General features: G+C 40.9%; 1 protein-coding gene across 2 annotated transcripts in view; it reads right to left on the bottom strand.

The window, feature by feature from the left end:
- The window catches only part of DNAJB6 (DnaJ heat shock protein family (Hsp40) member B6), a 57,940-nt gene extending 36,615 nt beyond the window's left edge, over nt 1-21,325 (bottom strand). For both annotated transcript variants that reach the window (XM_030969672.1, XM_030969664.1), the window contains exons 1-5: nt 21,215-21,325; nt 12,340-12,448; nt 11,515-11,624; nt 8,825-8,884; nt 8,350-8,460 (exon numbers count right to left, since the gene is read on the bottom strand). In XM_030969672.1, coding sequence (XP_030825532.1) covers nt 8,350-8,460; nt 8,825-8,884; nt 11,515-11,624; nt 12,340-12,404 — 346 coding nt within the window. In that variant the 5' untranslated portion in view covers nt 12,405-12,448; nt 21,215-21,325. The remainder of the gene's footprint in view (nt 1-8,349; nt 8,461-8,824; nt 8,885-11,514; nt 11,625-12,339; nt 12,449-21,214) is intronic.
- Nucleotides 21,326-23,712: the final 2,387 nt, after the last annotated feature.

Raw genomic sequence — 23,712 nt, 5'->3', positions numbered from 1 at the left:
CAATGAGAAAGACTTCTTATCTACCAACAACAGCAGATTACATGAGACTTTTTGGAAAAAGGCAAATGCTTATGCACAGAACTCATGGTAGCCCATTACCAAAACACCAGTCAAAATGAAGGACTTCAGGACTCTTGCTGTTACTAGGTAGCAAGACTGAAGTTATAGAAGCCAAAAAGTTAATGTGGAGATTGGAACACAAAACCCCCAGCAACACGGAAGATTGTACACTAACAAACCTGTCCGAAAATAATTGCATTGGAGGTAATGTTTTCAGGAAAATTTTCTTTCTTTAGAAAAATCATTGCCAGTTCAAATGCAACAACTGTCTTTATTCTCTGGGTAAAACATTAAACCTGCTCCCTGAAAACCATGGAATATTACCTTGCTTTTCTGTAGTCACAAGAAAAGCATTTCACCTCTAAACAGGTCAAATAACAACAACTACTGTAATAAATATCACACTGCAGCTCAAAATAAGGCAGGTCGTGATCTCTCCACTCAGCTGTAACACAGAAACAAGATTTTTTCCCTTTCAGCTCATGGCAGAATACTACTTAAACGATGTGATTGTTTTCCCTTCCTGCCTTGTGATCATAGAACCAAATAAGTTGCACTAAGTCACTGATCCAAAAGAAAACACTGAGTTGTTACTTTCTGTTGCACCCATGAGATAATCTCTTTCAGCACTGGAAAGACTCATGTATCAGAAAAAATAATGGGCAGGAAAGCACCATACAACAGGGGAAGGGGGAAAAGGAGTCAAATTCCACAAACTGAAGCACTCCACAATGCAGCTAAATTCACTATAGCAATCTAAGGCATTAGCTGAAATTACAATACATGATAAACTGCAAGTGTCACATTTCCTATGGCAGTCACTTCTGCCAAGACCCCTGCATCCTGGCTGTTGCTTGGGGAACTAGATCAGGAATTGATATGCTGAAAAGAGCATCTCCAGATGAAAGTAATTTCAGCCACATCAGTTCTCTGCTAGAGTTCACAGTGTGGCTGTAAAAGCAAGTGTGCTGGTTACAAGACAGGCAGCAGCACAAGTGCCCAAGGGTCACAGGCAGCACAGGAGGATTCTTTCAGCCACAGAACGATGCCACTGCTCAGTGCTGAGCACATTCCACTGCAATGCCATCACTCACCTCCAAAAATCAAAGGTGTTGAGATAAATGGTGAGCTGTCAGCAAATGCTCTCCCATGCATGTACTGTCACAGTCAGAGATGTTGATAATCCTTTCAGGACAGTGTGCAAAGGGAATTACCCTGTCCAAGCAGGGCCACTGCTCTGGCCCCACTCACTGCAGCACCTCCCCAGCCAATGAACCTTCTTTCCTTTATTCTCCACCAACAGAGCCTCGCCACTGCCTCTGCCAAAACACAGCACCTGAGCTGAGTGCTCCTGATGCAGATGCAGGAGGGTGGCACTGGCACAACACAGGATAATGTGTTGTGGACAGGATAATGGAGAAAGGACAAAGGATGCTGTGCAGCCCCTAAGGAAGGGCACAGCCAAACCCAATGGCATTGAGCATTGCTGCAGTAAGCAAAGGCTGCCTGCTCCATCCTTTCCCCCCATCCTTTGTATCAAAAGCATCCCGTAATGGCTTTATACATCCTGCCAGAAGAGAGTCTCAAATGCAGGTCTGAACAATGTGTTTACAGACACAATACCCAGAATACAATAGAATTCTTGGAGTAGGTGTTTCCTACCTTGTATCCTATCTGAAAAAAGTTTCAAAGATGTAAATTTGCAGTAAACACACACAGAACCTACAGAACCTCATACTACAGCTCTGGAGAGCACTCAGGCACTAAAAAACACACCATGAGAACTGGAGGGGCCACCTGTAAACACTTTTGCATGGCAATATTTTCTTCCTTACAAAGTAAGCACACTGTTGATGCCCCTTATTAAGGAGAGACACCAAGATGTTGTTGCAAGCACGGTTGCTTCACGTGCCTAATGTCTCAGCATGATCTTTGTTAGTTGGTCTCTTCATAAATTAGATGTGAAATAGATGTTTGTCCCACTCATGTAATAAATTACAGAAGAAGCATTTGGAAGTACTTCTAGTGATTTATAGCAGAGATCTTGGGATTCATTCATTTCTAGAAAAACAGACCTAAAACATCACCTTTGAATGCCATCTATATGGTAACTACAGAGATGCTGGAGTACAGTAATCAGCATTTCATACTTATCAAATGAATGCTCATATGTTCAGGCACACCTTAAATATGAAGGCAACTTCCATTGCCTTCCATTCCTTATGACCTGCTCTCCTGAGAAGATATTCAGCATTTGTGCTCTGACCAATTTAATCAGCTACCTGTACAAGAAAACCAAATCAAAACATTTCCTTGGGGACTAACAACCTCAGCCGGACTGGGATTCCCAAGACAAACTTTGGCTAGTATGCTATCAAACAGGTTTTCAATCTATCTAATGGGACATTAGACAAAGATTAAAGTTTTAAGATAAACAAAAAAATTTGGAGCAAGGCCTCCTCCTTTCAGCAGGGCTAACTATATATTAGTTTGGCCATGGAGCCACAGCACTACCTACTCCTGTCTGATAATGCTGTCTGGGTGAGACAATTCCTGTGTTTCAAAAACCCTCTTTGAACCTATCAAGTTATTTCTGAAAAATTCATCGTGAGATTTGGGCCATTCAGTGGGTAATTATGATCTAAGACATTCATACCAAAGCAATGAATGCACATGCAAATCTGTGAGCACTTCAGAAATTGCACCAAAAACAGCAAATTTACATCAACAAAAAGATTAATTACCAAAAAGACACTGCTGTTCAAGATAGCTTTAAATGAAAGCCACCTCCATTTTCAGTTTTCATAATCCATTTTACTAACAAATACATTTTGCATTACAACATTTAAACAATCAATTATCAGAAATGGGATAGCATGCGAATTAAAACCATGATCTGATTCTTATGTGAACATTTTGCCACAGCAGGACAACTTTCTGTCCTTGAGACAAGTAGTTTGATGAAGCTGTCCCATTCAGAAAAAAACATCCTGAAACACCTATCATGTAGAGTTTGCAATGATTACTGCACATAAAATCTCCTCTCTCTTGTCAGGTTAAGACTCTTTTGCCTGGATACTAAAAGTAACTCACTGTAATTTTCCAGAACAGTCCTGCTTCTTTTTATGTAATCAATATTACAGTAGTGAATCTGAAGTAATTCTGAGCTTTGGTGGAACCAAAGTACATACCAGATAACCAGCTAGCTGACATTCTCTGTGACAAATATTTGTATCTAACTAGTTGTATAAAGGTTCTCAGTTTCATTTTGCCTTTCATTTCCAAGAGTAGATTTTGAAATATCACATAAACCAGGTAACCAGAATTCTCAAGGGAAAACTCCACAGAACCCCTATGGGTTTATATGCATTAAAGTACATTGTGAATTCTACTTCACAATTTAAAAAAACATTTAGATTTTATTACCATCTCCAAATGTATGTTTAGAAACCACAGCAAAACTGTCAAGACTACAGTGAGTGTTTAAAGAGATCCCACAGACAGACCTCTCTTGGGACATCAAAGTCCAGAGGGGGCATCCACCAGGAGCAATTTATCATGTTATCTGCCAGGGAGAGAAGCCCGGTTCCTTGTGGGATTCATTTAACGACACACCCAGGCACTGGAAGCAGTTTGAAATGCCCCAAACCATCCTGTCAAACTTGTAGACATTGCTGCTGGAGGATATTGGTCTGCTGTAGGCCCTGGGTTGTATTTCCTAGCCCATACCCAAATTACTCAGGCATCATTGATACATCTGGAGTCAGCTGAGATGGTTTAGGTTGTGTATGCAGCTTCTAGTCTAGAAAAAAAAGAATTAACTCCCTAAGGAGTTTCTGTTGGGTAATGTTCTGATCCTGTTATCAAAACTCCATCTTCCACAGTAACTCCTCACTGATAACATCTTCCAACACAGAACTCACTCTTGAAGTGAGAATCTGAAAAGCCTCTAAACCAAAACCAAATCAATTCTTTAACAGCCCAGCCTACACCAAAGCACATCAATTTCTGTTTCTCAGCCTGAAGCAGCAGTCACTCATCAATACACTTCCATTACCAGTGGTAACACTGGGATCTTTCCCTCCTGTGAACTGTTAAATTATAAAAGAAAAAAGGTCCTTGAAAAGTTTACAAGTAAAATACCAATAAAACACAACAACGAACACAAACCAAATCAAAGCAAGCATCACATGGAGTAGGATATAGCTATAAATAAAGTGGGATATACCTATACTCTATAAATGGAGCAGGATATAGCTAAAGTATAAAAGTTTAAGTATGCTGGCATGAAAAACCAACCCTACATTAAGAGTAAACAGTCAGAGAGCCAGAGGTGTATGGGACAGACTGAACAGCAGATCAGCAAACACTGCTATACCAAGACAGTACTTTGCAATGCAGAGTGTAGGGCTGCATAGGAAGCACCAACTTTTCTTCCTGTCACAAGGATCAGCATCCATCCGTATGTCAGAAGCTAAAAACTATCCCTAGGAGAGCTCACCAGAATACACACTCTGCTGTAACCACATGCCACAAAAAGCAAGCCCACAAATCTCAGAGTAAGAGCTCAGCATCTGTCATAGGATCAGATCAAGTTTTAAAAAGTACTTGCCTTCATGCACCCCTACATTTACAAAGAATTTGCCTGGGAAAAAACAATGAAAATAATCTGTGACTGTCTCCAGTGCAACACACAGCACATAACCTTAACTTTGCTCCCTTGGAAGCATTCAGAGCTGTCTCCAACAGTATTATAAATTTTCATTTAAAAAGTGTGAAGGGAGACATAATTTAAAAATCTACATTCTCCTCTTTCCTACAGATGAATAAAGATGTCTCTGGTTATAAAGAAAACTTTCTGTAACTGCAAGAGCAGTGCAGTATAGTTCAGTAGAGTTTAACAGACTCAATTCATAGCACCATTTCAGAAATTCTTCATATCCATAAATTTACAGGAATTATGCATATGAATGCTGCTCTTTACATACTCAATGACAATCAGGATATAGAGAGTCCCACCTGCATTCTGTGGGCTTCACTACATGCCACTTCAAACTGCATAAAAAGTACACATGTTTTAAAGTATTTATTCAATTTCATCTTTGATTCCACCAGTACACATTTTTAGAAAATATTACCTCAGTATTTAGTGGCTTAGAATATCAATTATAACCTGAGTAGCTCCTTAAGAAGTTACTAATTCCACAGAAAACTCATCAACAAGTTGATAACGCCTCATTTTTAGAAGATAAATTCTCTTATTATTCAGGACTGAACTGTTCCATTAGTTTTCAACACAGCAGAACCTGTAAGGGCTGCAGTTCACCAATGCAAATATTCATGCTATACATGCAATTCTACTGCTTGCTTTTGGAATTACAAAATGCACTACATTCAGATAGAAGCACACATATGTTGTACTATCTTGAAATATTCATGTATGTGCAAAGACCAATTCAAATACTTTTTACAGAAATTTGTGAAAAAAATTGTTTGGAGTCACAATTACACATGTTAGAGAATGTCTTAAACATCTTAAAGAAAAAAAAAAAGTGCTCACTTTGAAGCCTTCCAACTAGAAAAATTTCAAGAGCTTATGCTCAAAATCCAAAGCTTAACTGAGGGTTTTAGGCCTCTGGTCACTGCCACTGCAACTATCCACATAAAGTAGAGAGGCAGCTTAGGAATGATTAGTTTTCATTAATTGGAGTGCACACAGCACTGCTGCCACTGCCAGAACCCTGGCAAGAGGCAGAGCCTGTGCTCAATGCTCTTATCCTCCAGCTGACCAAGACAGTGATCAACATACGAAGTAGATAACCTGCCCCTGAATAAATACATAAATAAATCTGTGTGGTAAGCAGGGGAGAATGTCTCTCTAGGTCACTAGTGAAGGGGGGGGTATGTTTGTTAAGCACACTGGTGCCCCAAGGCAGGATGGGGCAACAGAACATGCAGTTGCCTCAAACAGATGCTGGAAGGTAAAATACTTCTGACTATCAGGAATTAAAATCACAGTCTCTACAAGAGGGGCTATTGGAGCTACAGTGTCCCATGGAATACTGGCAGCAGTGGTCCCTCCATTTGATAAGCTGGATAGCTCTGTGCACTGTGCTGTGAAGCCTTCTTCTAAGGAACCCAAAAGGCAGGGCCTCAGCTTTCTTTAAGCCTATAATTTCTTTAACAGCAGAACTAAACTTCATGCTTTCAGGTTAATCATGTATATTGACATTTTCAGAGAGCAACTTAGGTCTTCTGCTAGTATTGATGAAGTAAATACAATGAAAAATCAAACAGAGCCTATGCCAGTCTCCCACTAGTAGCATCTCACCTGTACAATTTACTATAAAGATATTTGATTGAGAACCAACTGTTTTGTTTAATACATCTTCAATCAAAAAATAAACAAAAGAACTGAACACTCTCTCCCAGCTCCTCCACACTAGCTTCCTACTCAACATCTTGCTCAGATTTTTCCAGATTTTCTACCACACAATCACAAAACAACTGAGTTTGACAAGGACCTCTAGTGCTCATCCAGTGCAATCCCCTGCTCAAACAGGATCAACTGGAGTGGGATTTCCAGGACTACTCCATATGCTTTCTGGCTATCTCCAAACATGGAGATTCCACAAGCTCTCTGGACAACCTGCTCCAACACTGTTGCCCTCCCAGTACAGTTGTGCTACCTTAATTTCAGGCAGAGATTCCAGTGCTTCCATTTGGGGTCATTGCCTCTGATCTCTCCACTCCCTTCCCAATGCACTGATGAGATTCTTACCCTGAGCTTTCTCTATACTGAACAATTCCAGCAATTCTCCCAACCTGTTCTTCATGTGAGAGAAGCTCCTGTAATAATCTTAGTGGTCTTTCACGGGACTCTATCCAGTAGCTCTGTTTCTCTTACTGCGGAGCCCAGAAGTGAAGCCAATGCTTCAGATGTGTCCTAACCAGCTGAGATAACTCATCTAAATTGAAATCCTTGTCTTGTGCTTCCTAAAACTCTTATTCTGCTGCAGACAGTGAAGAAGTTACATTTAGCCAGTTCAGAGCCCATTCCACTCATCAGTATTTTTCTAGAAGCTTCCTCCAATCTTCCCTTTCCTACTTTCAGCTGATTTCACACTGGATCCAACTGCCCAATTCAGCTATCTTCCACCAGAGTCTTCCTCTAGCTACTCATCTAATTCATCAACTACCATTCTACTGCATCCAACCTCAAGCCCTTCAACCCCCTTTCTAATCCTTCATTAGTCATCTAACAGCTGATGATCCTGAAATAGCACACCAAAGAAAGATATAATTAAAATCTGAGCTGAACTACCCCCTTAATGCTGCCAAAGAAAATAAATTACTTTTAAAAATATTAAAACATTTACAAACATTATTATAGAGCTAAATCAATATCTACATACTGAACAGGAAGAAAGTCTGGTTTTTCAAGTACACTTCTTGCGGTTTTCAGTATGGAACTTTCTCACAGTAAATACTGAACACAGGATCTGTTCTGCTTTATAGGTCAGCATTTTGCTGAGCTGAACATGCACAGAGAGATTGCATAAGAATCCCAGCACCTCTGAGAAGACCTTCACTAGAGCAAGTAAGAGGACCTTCAACATGAGGACAAAAAGATTAACTTTGACAACTTTTATCACATACTGCTCCTTTAATGAATGCTTACTTCCTAAATGAAGAATTCAGGCCACAAGAACCATTTATCTGAGTCTCTAAAGGCTCTATACCCCAAGCAAACAAGTGACATGAATTTGGGAGTGTGTCTAGATTATGTATGCAACTGTTCCTATTCTGATTGAAGAAAATCAGTCCTGCTAGGACACAAGTTTACACTGAGAGTTATGGTGTAACAGTTATAGTTAACAGTTATAGAGCTGTCCTGTTCAGAAGCTCTCTAAGTTTTATTTTTTAACTTATTTACAGATCAAAAGAGAGAAATCAACAGACTAAGTTAGCCTGCTCAAATTCTCGAGAGGAAATTCCAGTATGCACTTTTTCTGTTGAATATTATTTCCTTTCAACTTAGAGACACTGCAGACATCATTTTATGGTTTGGCAAACCAGGCCTTCCAACAAAACATTAATTGGCAAGCCCTACCTGTTCTGTACTATAAAATTAACCAAGAAATGGGCATGAAACACAAATTTCAAATATATCAGCTGTTTGCCTCATTTTCAGAACTATTTCTATTAAATCTACATTAGCTACATTTGCAAGAGTAAAGTTTTAGCCACACTTTAGATACACATAACTAAAACCAGGGGATCACTTACCCAAGAAGTCAAATGAAAAGGGGTCCCTTCCACCAAAAAACTCCCTGAAGACATCATCTGGGTTGCGGAATGTAAATCCAAAATCAAATGGATTATCATGATGATTTCCACCTGCAAACAAAACAAAAAAGGAAAAAGTTAAATTTTAGTTACCTTCACATATTCTTAACAATAAGAAAGTTCAGGCCTGTAGGGTACTGGAATCATCTAAAAATATAAACAACTTCCAAAATTTCTTTTTCAGCTATCATTTAATTTAAGTACACACATTACTTCATTACTTTTCATAATAGTTTCTCTGTTTTCAGGTAACAGCAATACCTTTTATACTAACTAGAAAAACTGAAAAACAATTGCAATCTCGATTTTTAAAAGACTGCATTTTAGGCCCTAGTACAGGCATTTCCAGATTCCTGTCTTGAAAAGAAAGCTACAGAAAATAGAGACAGCCAAAAATTGCTGATTGTCAACATACCTCCACCTCCATTTATTAGGCCTTCTTTTCCGTATCTGTCATAGATGTCACGTTTTTTAGCTACAAGGAGAAGTTGTACATCATGTCAGTAAATAGGTTTGCTGGTTTTGTGAAAAAATAAAAACACTTAAGCAGCATTCTCAGTTAAGCATCTTCTCAAAGCTAGTTTATTTAAGGAAGTTCTGATATATAACTGCTGAGCATCTTCAAAAAGAACTACCAAAGCAATTTAGTTCAGAAAGAACAGCTACTGAACTTCAAACTTAAGACCAGTAAGCTGTAGAAGGTACAGTCCAGATGGACGAGAAGAAGTTTGGTTTAAGGACAAACTTCATATAGTAATTTGCTTTAAGGCTGTGAAGGACCTCTGGACTTCAACCTGCTCCTCCACACAAGTTTAACTGTGAAGTTGGTCACATCTTGCCTGAATAAAGCTGTGATGGCATCAATTTCTGAGATAAGATTCCACAGGCTCTCTGGAGAGCAGTTCCAGTGCTTAAGCATTCCATTCCTCCTCTCCCACTTTCCAACCTTGACCCTTGTCTCTCTTCCTTTTCTTGCATAAGACCAAGCCCATTGTGGGGGAGTTAAGAGAACAAAGACCAGTGTTTATACCAGCGACTGCAAAACCCCTAAAATTAATTATAACCACTTCTGCTGGCTTAATTGTGGGATATGGAATGGAGAATGAAGTGATGTTCCAAAATACCAAGGAAGGATGTGACTCAAACTGCTTGCTCTCTATTATTTTAGAAGGCATGGAATGACTATTAATTTCACTGCAGACCAGCCAGTATTCATGAGAAAGGAGAGAAAAATGAACTCTACATTTGGCACTTTGGTACTGGAAGGGAACCTGAAGACCTTAAAGAGGCAGAGAGACAGCTCACTTTGCCTGCACTGTTGTGGAAGTATCAATCAAAAAGCAATCAGGGCATTTGATTTTATTCTCTTAATATTATTACGCTTTTCCCAGTGGAATCTCCTCAGTGAAAGATGTTTTTAAAATTTAAACAGCATCACTGAAAGAACATGCAGTTACCTCAAACAGATGCTGGAAAGTAAACTACTTCTGACTAACAGGAATTAAAATTTTATATAATGGTTATCATCTCAAATAACAGGAGCTTGCAACAGGTTCCCATGCAGACAAATCCCAAAAGCTTGATACATTATCTGTACTGCCTTTCTAGACAGCAGCTTTTAAAGAAAGGAGGTTAACCTACCCATGAAATTATGAAGAAAGCAGCAAGGTAGATAAACTGTCACGGGCAGAAAACAGCAAGGGGGCCCTGAGGGCTCACAAAGACCAAAATTCATCTTGAAAAGTGTTCCATTTTTGAAACCACAAGGTTTCCCACAAGGGAAGTGTGTTCAATGATCACGCAATTTCAGTATTTTTTTTTTGCTTATGTAATCTCTTACAAAACTATTCTTCTGCCAAAAATCTGTCATCATTCAAGCCTGTAATGGGTGTCAGAAAATTTCATTAAGTTTGCAGAACATTTCACTGCCTCTCAACCACTGGGCTGAAGATTCTGGTATCCCTGCTGCACAAATGATTGTTAAGACACCACTAACTTAGGATTAGGCATAGATCCAAAAACTAGCAGCACTTTTAGAAGCTGTTCTAAAATTCTAGCACTGTACTGTTTCCAAAGAACTTAGAGATCTGTTTAACAACCAGACCAGTATCCTATTTTTATCCTCCTCAAAAAAATTAGCTTAAGAAGGATAAAGTACTCTAGAAGACAAGCATACAATGAACTAATGATAAATTAAGTTCTTTTTCTCCCCTGTTAATTAACTATCAAAACCAAGCAAAGAAACACAGTGTACAAGACTGCAGCTCACTAAATCAGGCTGAACTCTGAGAGGTAATCTAGATGCTGCTAGAGCTTTAAATATAGCTTTCCCATGCTCACTGTCTCAGGTGAAATCAAGGACACTTCAGAAATAGCATATAGACAGCTGCAGTCAATTACAGAGGAAAATAATCAAAGTAGCTTAAATCATTTTGTTATGATTCAGGCTGCTTTTGTCAGAACACTGGCAAAAGTTAATGATACTCTTCAAGCAAAAAGACATGGGTGAACTGTAAACTGCATTCCTGCACTACATGGGTCAGGCTAAACACCTCTTTCAGAACAATTCAAAATAAACACTATCTTTAGTATCGCAGTTGACTGAATTTACACAACTCACTCAAATGAAATCCAAATTTTCAGCAAGGTTTACAATATGCTTGGGTTTTGTCAAGACTAGTTTACTGCTACAAAAACTAGAAGCTGTAGGCCCAACAGTGGATACTTCAGAGTTGGTCTGGCCTGATTTTAGAGGATAAACACAATGCCCCTATACTGACTGTAACACTGGCCTCACCTGCTAAGATAAAATTAAATCTTGGGATTCACAGAAGTCTACAGAAATTTCTATAGACTTCTGTGAATTTCAGTTTCTAGTAGTTTGGTTACCTATCTAGGGAGATCCTGAAATTTTTGCTTCAAAATTTCTGTTTATTCTGTCTTGTCTGCAAGCATCTTTCTCTTTCCTTGCCTTTGAAAAGGAAGCAGTCAAGTTGGATGGTGAACCAAAATTACAATATACCTTCAAAGCACCATAGATCACCATTTTCAGTCTGATCCCCAGGACAGAGACAGGCAGTTCAAGAGCCCTTCTGAGACACTTACCATCTGACAGGACTTCGTAGGCCTCCGCTACTTGCTTAAATTGCCGTTCCGCCTCATCCTTATTGTCTGGATTTTTATCAGGGTGCCATTTTAGTGCCAATTTACGGTACCTGAGTGAAGGAAAACAAAGGATATTTCACTCTGAAATAATAGAATATGCTATACAAATAAACACAGTATTGTCGGTTAAACAGGTTGTCAGGGATCGAAATAAGAAATTCCTGCTGCTTAGTATCCTGCATCTAGATATTGGGACCAACCTGCAGGTACACAAAGAACCACCTACTCAGATATATTTTAAATTAGAAAGTAGTTTGGGGTTCCTTACTTATTCTGAAATTATTCTTGTGCATTTCTGATGATCAACATCTGTGAGACCTGTAAGCAAAACATTCCAACAAAATATCTCTGCTGTGGGCTTCTCCTTAGAGCTCTGTAATTATTCAGTACTACAGCCAACCAAGGGAAGCATCAAGAAGGATCTGGTACACTAAAAGTTGATAAAGCTCCAAGAACACACTTATTGTGACATCTTAACATCAATGCCTTCTTTGACAGCTACACCTGCACACAATTCCTATCCTCCAATGAAACACTTTAGGCAAAGTGTTCGTAACTTCTTACTTAGAGGGGCAAAGCTAAGCTTGCCCCTAGGCTGATAAGCTTTGCAATCATCCAAGATCACAGTTCAAATATTTCAGTTGATAAAGTAGCATGTGCAGGAATTTGCAAAAGAACATGGGAGGACAATGAACTGTGACTCCAAAAACCATGTAATTATATCTGTCCCTCAAAATCCATAACATCTACGCCAGTGACACTCACGCTTTTTTGATATCCTCTGCTGAGGCATGCTTCTGCACTCCCAGAACTTCATAATAATCCACCATGTTTCAGGAGTTCTTGTGGTAACAACAGCCAAGTCTTTCCAGTCCTGTAACAACAACAACTTGTAAATGGAGTTTGTCCAGTACTGCTACTTCATGCAAGTCAGGTAGGAGCCTGGTACTGCCTTGTATCAAACCTGAGCAAAGAAAGACAAAGTTCAAGTTTTCCAAATCCAAAACAAAACCGCTTTACTTTAGGTCAAGAGATCAAACAATTACTTTAATTCAGATTTTTGTGTTCTTTAATCCCACTGAAACGCAGTACACAAACACATAGAGATACAGCAGTTCCTGAAACAGATTAGGCTGATAAGCTAAGTATTTAAGAAGGGTATCTGGATTACAGTTTTGATGTAGATATTAATAACTCTGAATGCAAAAGTTCACCTGTTATCTGTGACACCTGTCATGTCTAAAGCACATATGGGCATAAACAAAGGGACCCATCTTTCACATCTGTTCTTCAGAACATCACTTCCACTGACATGCTCCCTTCAGAAAAGCAATGCTTGTGCAGGTCTTGGAAATTTAAAATTCAGTCTTAGTGAGTCCATTTGCCTCCTTTACATTTACCAAGAGAAGAACATAACCAGGCAAGATTGCTCCAACTGCAATGTAACCAACCAACTCAAGCGCAGAGGCACCTAGTGTTTGTTAGTATAAAAGAACAGTTACCACAAGAGTCCTGAGAAAGCCAGAAGTTAAAAAAGCAATTTAAATATTGACAGTTGCTTGTCAACAATGGAGAATAATTACAAGGAACAATTACACTGACCATTACTCCAACTAAATGACCATTAAGATGAAAGAACCTTCCTAAAAAGTTTCAAGAATGTTTCATGTCTTTGTGCAGTGCTGCCTTTCTCTCCACCATTAAAAAATCTCCATTCTGGCAAAACATCCAATCCCCTTTCCATCCTACCACTGCTGGCTTGTTTCAATTTAAGGAACAAGGAAAACAGTGACCTTTTCCAGTAGTTATCAACTTGTTGCAGGGAAAGCCACCCAAATACACTCAGAACATAATACAGCAATGTGTTAGTCACATTTTCTTATCCGGTGCATCAAGAACAAAAATTCATTGAAATAACCTCTCCCCCCTCAAGTCATTCAGTGTTTTTCATTTTAACCCAGGCAGTCTCAGTTTCCTTTTCTTTCCCAAGAAAACCAAGTATGATGTAGCCTAGTGAAATATTCTGAAATTAATTTAATGTACTACTTTTACATGTATCTTTCAACATCCTGGGATATAAACACTGAAAAAATACTTCCTTTCAAAATAAATTGGTACATCTTCAAAATATGTTCCTGCTGTAGATTAAAGCTTAATTACCTTTAATTGTGGATTATGGTTACACACACATTTCCTCAAATGGCAGAACTAGTTTAAGAGATACCCTGCCATGCTTCCTCCCTTCTCCAAACCACTTAGAGAAGCAAATGTATTGGAGGACCCATGTGTTTAAAACTTGGGTGGTTTTAGCAATCTACTTAACCATACAGTCCCACAAACACAAAATTAAAGTGTAGCAAGTAAATAGCCCTTTGAAGAAATCTCCACATCAAAAAAACCATAAAGGTATAGTTAATACTGTGACCAACACCAAAGGAAGTTGGGGACGTGCATTAAAATTAACATTAAGAATGTCAATAATAATAATATACTAATGGCAGTGTTCAATATGTAAACATACAGATTACTAAAAATATCCCAGGATATTTGCTATCAACTGGCCTCTCTAGCTTTGCTGTTTCCCACACAACAATTGGAACAGCTCTGTGAACACAGAGGCGAGGAGCAAAGTCAGTATGGTTAAGTTTGTTATCAAATCCCACAGCCAGCCTTATGAGGAACAGCATATATGGAATGTATAGTCTGCAAAGAAATCAGGAGGGAATCCAGCATGAATCAAGCTTAAGGCTAAAGATCAGAGCCCCTCCTAACAAAAGATACCAGCCTAAAACTAGTAAGCAATCAGTAAGAAGCCCCAGGACAGGAGCATATACCATAATACTAAGTGTTCTTTCCATATTCTGCTTTTCTTACATACAAGACCTTCATTAGCTCTCCTCTCAATTCTGGTACCTATCTTAGAGGGAAAACTTAAAACTCAAGCTTCTAACTAGAAAAAGCATGTAGGAAAAGCAACTTAGATGTAAAAAATAAATCACATTTTTTTCCTACAGAATTTTGTGTACACAGGTAGTCATATTGATTTCAACACAGTATTTTTTTAAACTTTTCCTGCTTGTTTAAAAGCAATGCTGCAGATCTGTGAAGTTCAGACTCAGTATAAACACCATATATCCCAGATAACAGAAGCCTGAAGTTGGGACAAAAAAACAAAGCTGAAGCATGATCACCTTTTAACAGATAACACTGACCCTAAAAAGCTACTCCTTCAAGATAGAGAAATTATTTGTTTCAAAGAAGCGTCTAGGGATTGCATATTCTGTCTTTAGTGAGTGCTATTGCTCAGTTTTTACTTGTCACTAGTATAAAGTCTGGAATTAAAACAAGCCAGAAACCTTCTAAAGAAAACAAATTCTTAATATTCTCCTTCTCCTAATCAAAGTGTCACCAAAGTCAGGTGACAGGAAGCATTCATCTCTAATATCCTGTAATTTCTATCTGCTAGTTATCATAAAGCATAAACCGTACTGCTGAAACCTCAGTTATCATAGGAACTTTTTGTATGTAAAAAGGTTTTAAAAACATTTACAAGAAAAAAACTCATCAGCAGCTTCTTTTGTCCAGCTAAAGAAAAAAATGTCAGCTAGTATTTAGCCCCTCAACAGCCACTAAGACTGACCAAAAAAACACCACGCACACCCACAAAACTCCCCTCCCCCAAACATCCAACAATATTCACAAACTGGAAAAGACCTCTCTCTGCAATCTTTTCAGGCAGAATTGTTTAAAATACTCACTCAAGAAAATAGCCACCATCAGCTTATAATAAAGCAGAATATGGATGATCACTGACTTAGAACATAAAGATGGCCAATTAAAAAAAAATAAATCAGTAGTTTTAAGGCTAGTAGAAATGTGCATGGTGAAAATGCCTAAATGTTTCAAAGATGCAAACCATATACCTCCCTGCAAGAAACCACGCAACTGTCCTAATCAAAATGACATGACAAAAATCTTCCACAAACATGCAATCTGTCAAATAATTTTTCTCCAAATATACAAGCAAGGCTCATTAATTAGGCACTTGAGAGTTTTTTCTAAAGCAAGAAGGAAGCCAGCCCACATTAGCTGATTTCCTGCCTCTATCCACAGAAAATCTTCAAAATTTCAGAAGACAACCAAAAAAAAAAAAAAAATCCAGCTGAAAGAAGATGTTTCATGGCCTTCATGTTTGCTCACAAAAATCTGTAGTTCCCCAAGCTGGGAACTGCACTATGTTTACAGTGTGCTATCAGCTTCTCCAACTCCTTCTTCGGGGCATGAAAATCAAACAGGCAAATGTTTATGTGAACCAAAGGTTTCCATAGTTTATAGATTTCTCAGGCATCACAGGAGAAGGCAGCTTTGTTCTGGCTTACAGTGGCCCTGAACTACTGGCTCAAGGCAAGTGACAGGGCCACATGACCAGGCTCAGGCTCTCCCCACACAGCTCAGCCAGAGTTACCCAGAACCTGGCTCATAAACTCTCTTTACAGCACAGTCCTCAGCTACATAAAAAGCATGAGAAGCCTTACAGAAGACAAATATATAGAGAGCTCCAAACCTTCATAAGATCAGATGCCAGAGAAAAGCAAGTAATCAGACAAACAAGCAGCAGAGATGACAAAGCAGCACCCCTAACTAAATACGGAATGGGAGAAAGCATCCAAACAAGAAATTCTTTCGAGCAGCCAGGAGGGAATTCAGACAGCAAGGGGCATGCGACCTTTGCAGTCAGCTTAGTCAGAAAAAGTTATCTATTTCTGGCCATGAAGCAATGGGCAGCACAGAGTCCTCAAAGATGTCAGAACAGCTCGAGCTTAGTGACTCCAGCAGTCACCTGGAGAGCAGGATTGAGTTCCAAACTCCTGATTCACAAAGTTCACAGAGCAGGCACTCATCAACATCCTCTGCAAGCCCCACAGCCACCCAGGTGCCAGCACCTGCTGCTTTCCATGGAATTAACTAAAGGATTGCATCCTGCTGTCAGGTCTGGAGGAACAAACACCCTGCTCTGAATCCCAGTTCACTTAGGCTGAACTCACAAAAATCCACTGTCCTAACACAAAGTTTACCAGAACATTTTACCAGAACATTTTTTAAAAGAATGCTAAGGAACAAATGAAGTTACCTATGAGTACAAGAATGCAAAGTAAGAAAATCTGTGTAAGTTTTGTGATTAATAAACCTGACAAATACATTTAAACAAGGCACCAGCATTAATTTTTTTCCTCCTACTTATACATACACAGTGTAGAGTAAAGCATATTAACAACTCCAATACTTTTAGCTTTTACTTACCTAAGCTTAGAAAAACTGTCACAGTTTAATTTCACAGGCTCCTGAAATTTATTGTTTCACAGAAAAATGTCAATTTACCATATAATTTAAATTAATACGATGTACTTAAATAGCCATGTTTATGCTCATTATTTTAATACTCCCTCAGTATCCTCAGGAGATGAATTTAATAAAATGCACATTCCAAAAAGCTTAGTTTAATCTCATGTTTACAGCAAACATCCTGCTTGTATGTCAGACAGCAGAGTGGATTTGGATACAGTTGTTATTATTATACCAGTCCACACAGGGAGAAGGCAGCTGGGCTGGCTGCTTCACCTTGCAGCTCATGTTCCATTGTAGAAAAGCCAGCAACAATAAAACTCCACCACAGCCAAACAAGAGGCACCTGCACAGGACACTCTCACCCCTAAAGGCAGGAAGCTACAAAGAGTCCTGTCCACTCCTCTCCTCCCCAAGGGCAGCAAGACACAATTCTGGCACGAATTACAGGACTTGGTCTGTACTGCTGCCTGGCACATGGAAAGCCTGTAGAGGGCAACAAGTAAGAAATCATTAAAAAAGAGTGAACCAACCAAAAATGGCAACAGAAGAAATCCAAAATCTTCATCTGTGAAAGAAATGTAAACTGGCTAACAAAAACCAGGAAAGGATGTTGATCAGTCAACAGGCCACCCTCACTCCCTTGGCTGAGACTCTCCCGCTTATCCATCTCATCTCTGATAAAAGGGGACTTATTCATGATCTTTCCTTAAAGCAAAGGAGCACTTTTCCAAAACAACTCAGGTGTCCAAATTTGGAATGGTGTCACAAATATCTGGAACACTGTCACTCTCCTAAAACTCACCATAAAAGGCTATTTTATACAAAGTAAAAAAAAAAAAAAAAGTGTGTATCTCATTTTAAAAAATATATGATCTGCGTATGATTAAGCAATTAAAAACAGTGAAAGCCTCAACTGAAAGACATGGCCCAGAAAGTTTTAGGCACATAATCACATGCAAACAGATGATCCTTTAGGGAAAAGAAAATAGTTCAAAGTTTCTACGCATTTCCCCTTAAGCGTTTTTGAGTCATGATAACTTTATTTTAGCCAAAGAAAAAGAAAAATAAACCTTCATTAAAGCAAAGAGCAAGTTCTTCTTCAGAGTGTTGATAGGCTGTCAGGGATTCAGACTACATTTTAAGAGAGAAAAAAAATTTCTAATCAGAAAAATTAAAGTTTTAATAAAAAATAGCTGCAATGTAACTATGAATGGCTTCAGACTTACTATATGGCCTTTAAGGTCCTTGTTAAGTACTGAGTCCTCACTAATATCAGCGGGATTTCAGTATTCAGAACAAAGAGAAAACATAAAACCTACAACTAGTAACAGTAGGAGTGAAATGCATATGCATGAATTATTTCTTCCCTAGCAGTTAAATAAATAAAGTAGAACGATTTCATTAAGTCTAAAGTAAGGAAAATCTAACATCCATTCAAATGTATTTCATACAAAAGAAAATAGAATTTAAACTACCAATACCCTCAACTACAGTTTTATTTTAAATCTATCTTGAAAGAAACAATCATCATATGCAAGATCCAACAAGTTTTGACAAAGCTAACTAATTTCTCACTAATCCTTCCATTGCTTGAATAAGACAAAGGAAAAGCTTTGTCAGGAAATGTTTCCAGGACACAACTGAGGAGGTTCTTTACAAATGCTATTAGAGAAATGGAGCACTTCCTACTTAAGGAGCACAGCGCTTAAACATAAACCTCACACAGCTAAGTCGAAAATTACAGCAACGAATTCCCTTCAAAGCCAGCCTGGCTGCACGGCTCAGAAGCGATGGATACGCGCTGGAAGGCTGGAGAGCCTCCTGTCCTGCCCTGTCCTGCCCAGGCAGCGGCCCCGAGCGGCCCCGGCTCCCGCGCTGACGTTTCCGCCCGTTCCAGGCCACGGCCGCGACACCTCCGCGCTCGGGACAACGCAGTCACCGCCCTCGCCCCACGCAAGCTCAGCTCACAGAGCTCACTGCGCCAACGAGCTCGGCACAGATGCAGAACAAACCAAAAACCTGGTATTTATTTCTTGTATACTGTTAGGAACTCTTATATCCTACTTAAGATGATGATGATTTAACATAAGTTATTCCCTCTCCCCGCATACAGGCCAAAACTTCTAATGGATAAAAGAAAGAATCAGTCGGTAAAGAGATCTATTTATCTATTAAAAAAAAATCATCAGCCCTCTAACTAAAACTTCATGTCACACAAAAGTAAAGCCCTTCCCTTCTTCTTCCCAAGCCCAGACAAGATAAATTAGCGAACTGCACCGATCTGGGAAGGACAGAGAATACACCAGAGAGAGAAGCTGTCTGGGTAAGAATCTGCTGGAGTTTGAAAGCACAAGTACTTAAAAGACAAGCCCGATGGAGAACAAGGGAAACTGCAGTTTACAGATTTAGTTTACATTATTAGTAGCACTGCAGTCTAAACAGTGCTGCCAATAAAAGCAGCAATTTGAACTTCTACTCAAATAGAGATTATTTAAGAAAATTTAACACTAATTTAACTTCCATTTTCAACACACTCTTATTCTCCACTGAGAAGTCAGCACAGGCGCCAAGGGGAGTACACAAAGTTAGACCAGTGTTGTGCAATAGTTAAAATTCTGGTTGTTTGCAATAAAAAAGTAATCACAGAGACAAGATCTGTAAGTACATTTACTCATTGGTCCAAACAAATACATTTACTCATTGGTCCAAACAAATCTTCTTTGACAACATAATCCATCAAACTAAATGGTATTTTCACTACTAGGCTCTTGATCACCAGCTGAACATAAAATCCCTAACTGGAGTACAAGGATCTCCAAAAAGTAAACAAAAATTAAGGTCAGCAGGCAGCAGTGAGTGCAACCTCTGCTGCAGGACCGGAGAGGCACAGCCTTGCTTCATCCCAGCTGTTCCCTTTGTGTCCCTAAGCACCTTGTTCTTACCACTTTTTGACACTTTATACCCTAAAAACTCTTGAGTTTGATCACTGACTATGCAATGACACAAGCCTAACCATTTGCGCATTATAAAGGCAGCTTTCATGTTACCGTGTCTAAATAAGTAGCACTTTATTATTACCACAATTTAGAACAGATTTGTTCAGTATTTTGTATTATTTCTATCACCTGTGTTAGAATGGCTGGAGCACACCTTTTGAGCAGCCAAGGAGGGCTCAGACAGCAACACAACACAAAGTGTTGGTGCAAACAGGAACGCGAGTCCTAAACCCAGACCACTGTCCCCTCCGGAGTGCAACAAATACTGAGGACAAACAGTGTTCCTTACCTGGCAGTGTCAGTTTTCAACTCGGCCCGGAACCTGGCAACAGCGAGCTCAAAACACCCGACCTCTGCCGACCTCACCCACAACAAACCTCCCTGCTGCCCCCGAGCAGTAAACACTGAGCGGAACGTATCGGAACTGCTTCCATCGGGGAGAAACACAGCGCGTTCGGCTTAGGATCATCAGGGGTGGAAAACGCCGCTGAGATCATCCAGCCCCAAACATCCCCCAACACCGCCGCTGTCCCTTCGTCACAACCCTCAGCGCCACATCCAGGCGCTCCCAAACACCTCCGAGGATGGTGACTCCACCACCGCCCTAGGCAACCTATTCCGGTGCCTGACCACCCTAAATGCGAAATATCTAACACGTTATCTAATCAAATATCTAATACACTATCTAATCAAATATCTAATACGTTATCTAATCTGAATCTCCCCCGACTCATCTTAAGGCCATTTCCTCTGGTGCTCTCACCGCAGGCACGGCCCGCAGCTCACCCCCATCTCCTTTCAGGGACTGTAGAGAACGGAGAACGCAATACCGCTCGCAAGCCGCCAAGGCAGTACCCTGCGACAAAAAGCGCTTCAAGGACAAGGTCTGTTTAACGAAACGAGGCTCGCTCTCATCCCCTGGGAACTGACACCACTGTGAGCAAGGAATGGAAATCCGGAATTTATTTTCTGCCTCACGGCGAACAGGCGGCAGCGCGGCTGGCACCGAACGTCCCGGGATTTGTCCCGCTCCGAGTGCCGGGCGAGCCCAGGACAGCCGCTCCCTCCCCGAGCTCCCTGCGATCCCCGAGTCCCTCCAAGGCCGGGCAGAGCCCCCACGACAGCCGGGGCCGATCCAGCACTGCGGGGCCTGCGCCGGCCGCGCCGCGCCGCGAGGCCCCGCTACCAGGGACGCCGCTGCCGAGCACCGCGGCCCGGCGAAGCGCCCGCTCCCCGCTGCCCCTGCCTCCCGCACGGCCGCGGCGAGGCGGCCTCGAGCCTGCCTGCCCCGCACTTACCCGCCGGTGTCTCCTCAGCGCGGCCGCCGCTCCCGCCGGTTTCCTCCCGCCGCTCCCGCCGGGACAAACGGCAGCGGCCGCAAACAGGAAGCGCCGCCAGCGCGCGCCGTCACTTCCGCCCCGCCGCTTCCGGAAGTTTCTCGAACGGACCCACCGGGCGTCCCGTGTGAGCGGAGAGCGCCCCCTGCCGGCCGCCGGCGGCGCTGCACCGGGCTGGGGGCGGGGCCGAGGGAAGGGCGGGGCTTCCATTGGGGCGGGGCTTCATGGGGAGGGGAGGGGCTTCCCGGGGAGGGGCGGGACTTCCTGAGGGCAGGGCTCCGGGCGGGGCACGGTCATGGCGCTTTTGTTTGTGCACGCCGCGTTTCGAACAGCCACGGCTGCTCCCGGTTCTACAAAATCACAGCCTGTCTGGTGGGCATGGTTGTGTTCAGTCATGAGCTGCAAACCCCCATGGCTGCTCCCGGCTCCACAGAGTCACAGCGTGTCTGGTGGGCATAGTGGTGGTGTTCAGTCATGGGTTGGAGTCTCAGAGGTTTTTCCAACCTAACTGACGATGTGATTTTGTGAAGCCATGCCCAGGTGTGCAGCCGAGGGGAAAGGAGAAGGAAAAAAGAAAAAGAATAATGTTAAGAAATATTCTTTGAATAGGTGAGTTTGGCTGCTACAAGTGAGATGACAAAATTTCTTCCCCTTTTGTGTCTTTACTCTCAAAAACTGGGGGTGACAAGAGGATGGACCAGGCTCTGCTCAGTGGTGCCCAGCAACAGGAGATGAGGCAATGGGCAGGAACTGATGCACAGAAACTCCACCTGAAAGCAGGAAGAACTTCTTTACTATTTACTTCTTCTACTTTAATTCTTTACCTCTTTACTGCACTGGAACAGCCTGCCCAGAGAAGCTGTGGAGTCTCTCTCCCTCGCTGGATATTCCAGAACCATCTGAACACAATCCTGTGCTGTGTGCTTTGGGTGACCCTGCTTGAGCAGGAGGTTGGACCACATTGGCCCTTCCAGCCTGACCCATTCTGGGATTCTGTGGGGAGAAATGCAAAAAGTGATGCCTGGGTGTGGTGCTGTAGGAAAAGCTGAAAAACAGTAATTTTAAGAAACATTCTTTGCATAGGTGAGTTTGGGTGCGAGAGGTGAGATGACAAAATGTTTTTCCCTTGTGTGTTTAAGTTGTAGTCTCAACAGCTGTAACTCTGGCACACAATTCCTTTGAGGTCAGATTCCTCTCCATGCATGTAGCACCTGGATACAGCCCAGCACTGGGTGAATGTATTGGAGCATCCTTTGTGTTATATTCAAGTATGTGGTCTTCTGAGTGCCATGGCTGAAAGCAAAGTATAGGGCAGCAAAGTTATTATTCTATTTTTAAAATGTGGACCTCATCCATGCTTTAAATTACTGTAAAATTATATTTCTTGCTACTTATTTAAAATGTGGAGGCATTAATTTATAGATCACCAAAGTGAAGTTAGAGAGTTTCCACGCCTAAAATCTATGCTTCCCAAATAAAGTCAATTAAAAGGCTACTCATTATTTAGGAAGTGTTTGTGTGGGAGTAGGGTCAGTTCAAAAAGACAAAAGCCAGCTTGGAATAAGGCAGAGGAAAACCTAAAACAAATCAGCAGGACAAGTAGTAGGGCAACCCTAAGTATAGGCTTGGTGCTTTGGGGAAATGCAAGCTTCAAAAGAAATATTGTTGATGCTAAGTTGTGGTCGTGGAAACAATTCTTCAAAATTAGAGCAGAGAGACACCTCACTCCATTGTTAGTTTCTCATCAGCAAGTGGCTGTAGAGTCCAAGTCGTTGGTCCACTTGGAAAGACAAAGCCCAAAGGATTAGTAGGTTAGACTGGCTCTTCCTCATGGGTGAGGTTCAGACCTCAGGATTCACAGCCTGGCAAAGGCAAAGGAAGGTCAGTACTGTGAGGTGTGGGAGGAGACTATATAAAATTTTGATTTAATCCTTTAAACATTTCTTGATGTGGAAATAATGGTTTTTCCCCAACCTTTCATAACTAATTACTGGGGAGAAAAAAATTGAAGGATCCTGTAGCAGACATCTTTTATGAAAAATCCTTTCCTTAGGATTTTTCCTCCTGAGAAGCTGAGAAGCCTCAAGAACAAAATGTAAACATTGATTATCTGTTGCTGTGGAATGCAACAAGTAAATCTTTGATTAGCCCATGTTAAATGTTTGTAATTAATAACCAGTCATAGCCCAGCTAGCTCGGGCTCTCTGTCCGAGCCATAAGCCTTTGTTATCATTCCTTCCTATTTTATTCTTAGCTAGCCTTCTGATGAAATCCTTTCTTCTATTCTTTTAACACAGTTTTAATGTAATATATATCATAAAATAATAAATCAAGCCTTCTGAAACGTGGAGTCAGATCCTCGTCTCTTCCCTCATCCAAGAACCCCTGTGAACACCGTCACAAGGTCCTAAAACATGAGCTGCAGTAAACAGACAGAAGTTGCATGAGGCAGTTTCTTT

Source organism: Camarhynchus parvulus, chromosome 2, assembly GCF_901933205.1.
Source record: "Camarhynchus parvulus chromosome 2, STF_HiC, whole genome shotgun sequence".
Classification (NCBI taxonomy): domain Eukaryota; kingdom Metazoa; phylum Chordata; class Aves; order Passeriformes; family Thraupidae; genus Camarhynchus; species Camarhynchus parvulus.
This window is presented reverse-complemented; position numbering and strand designations above follow the sequence as displayed.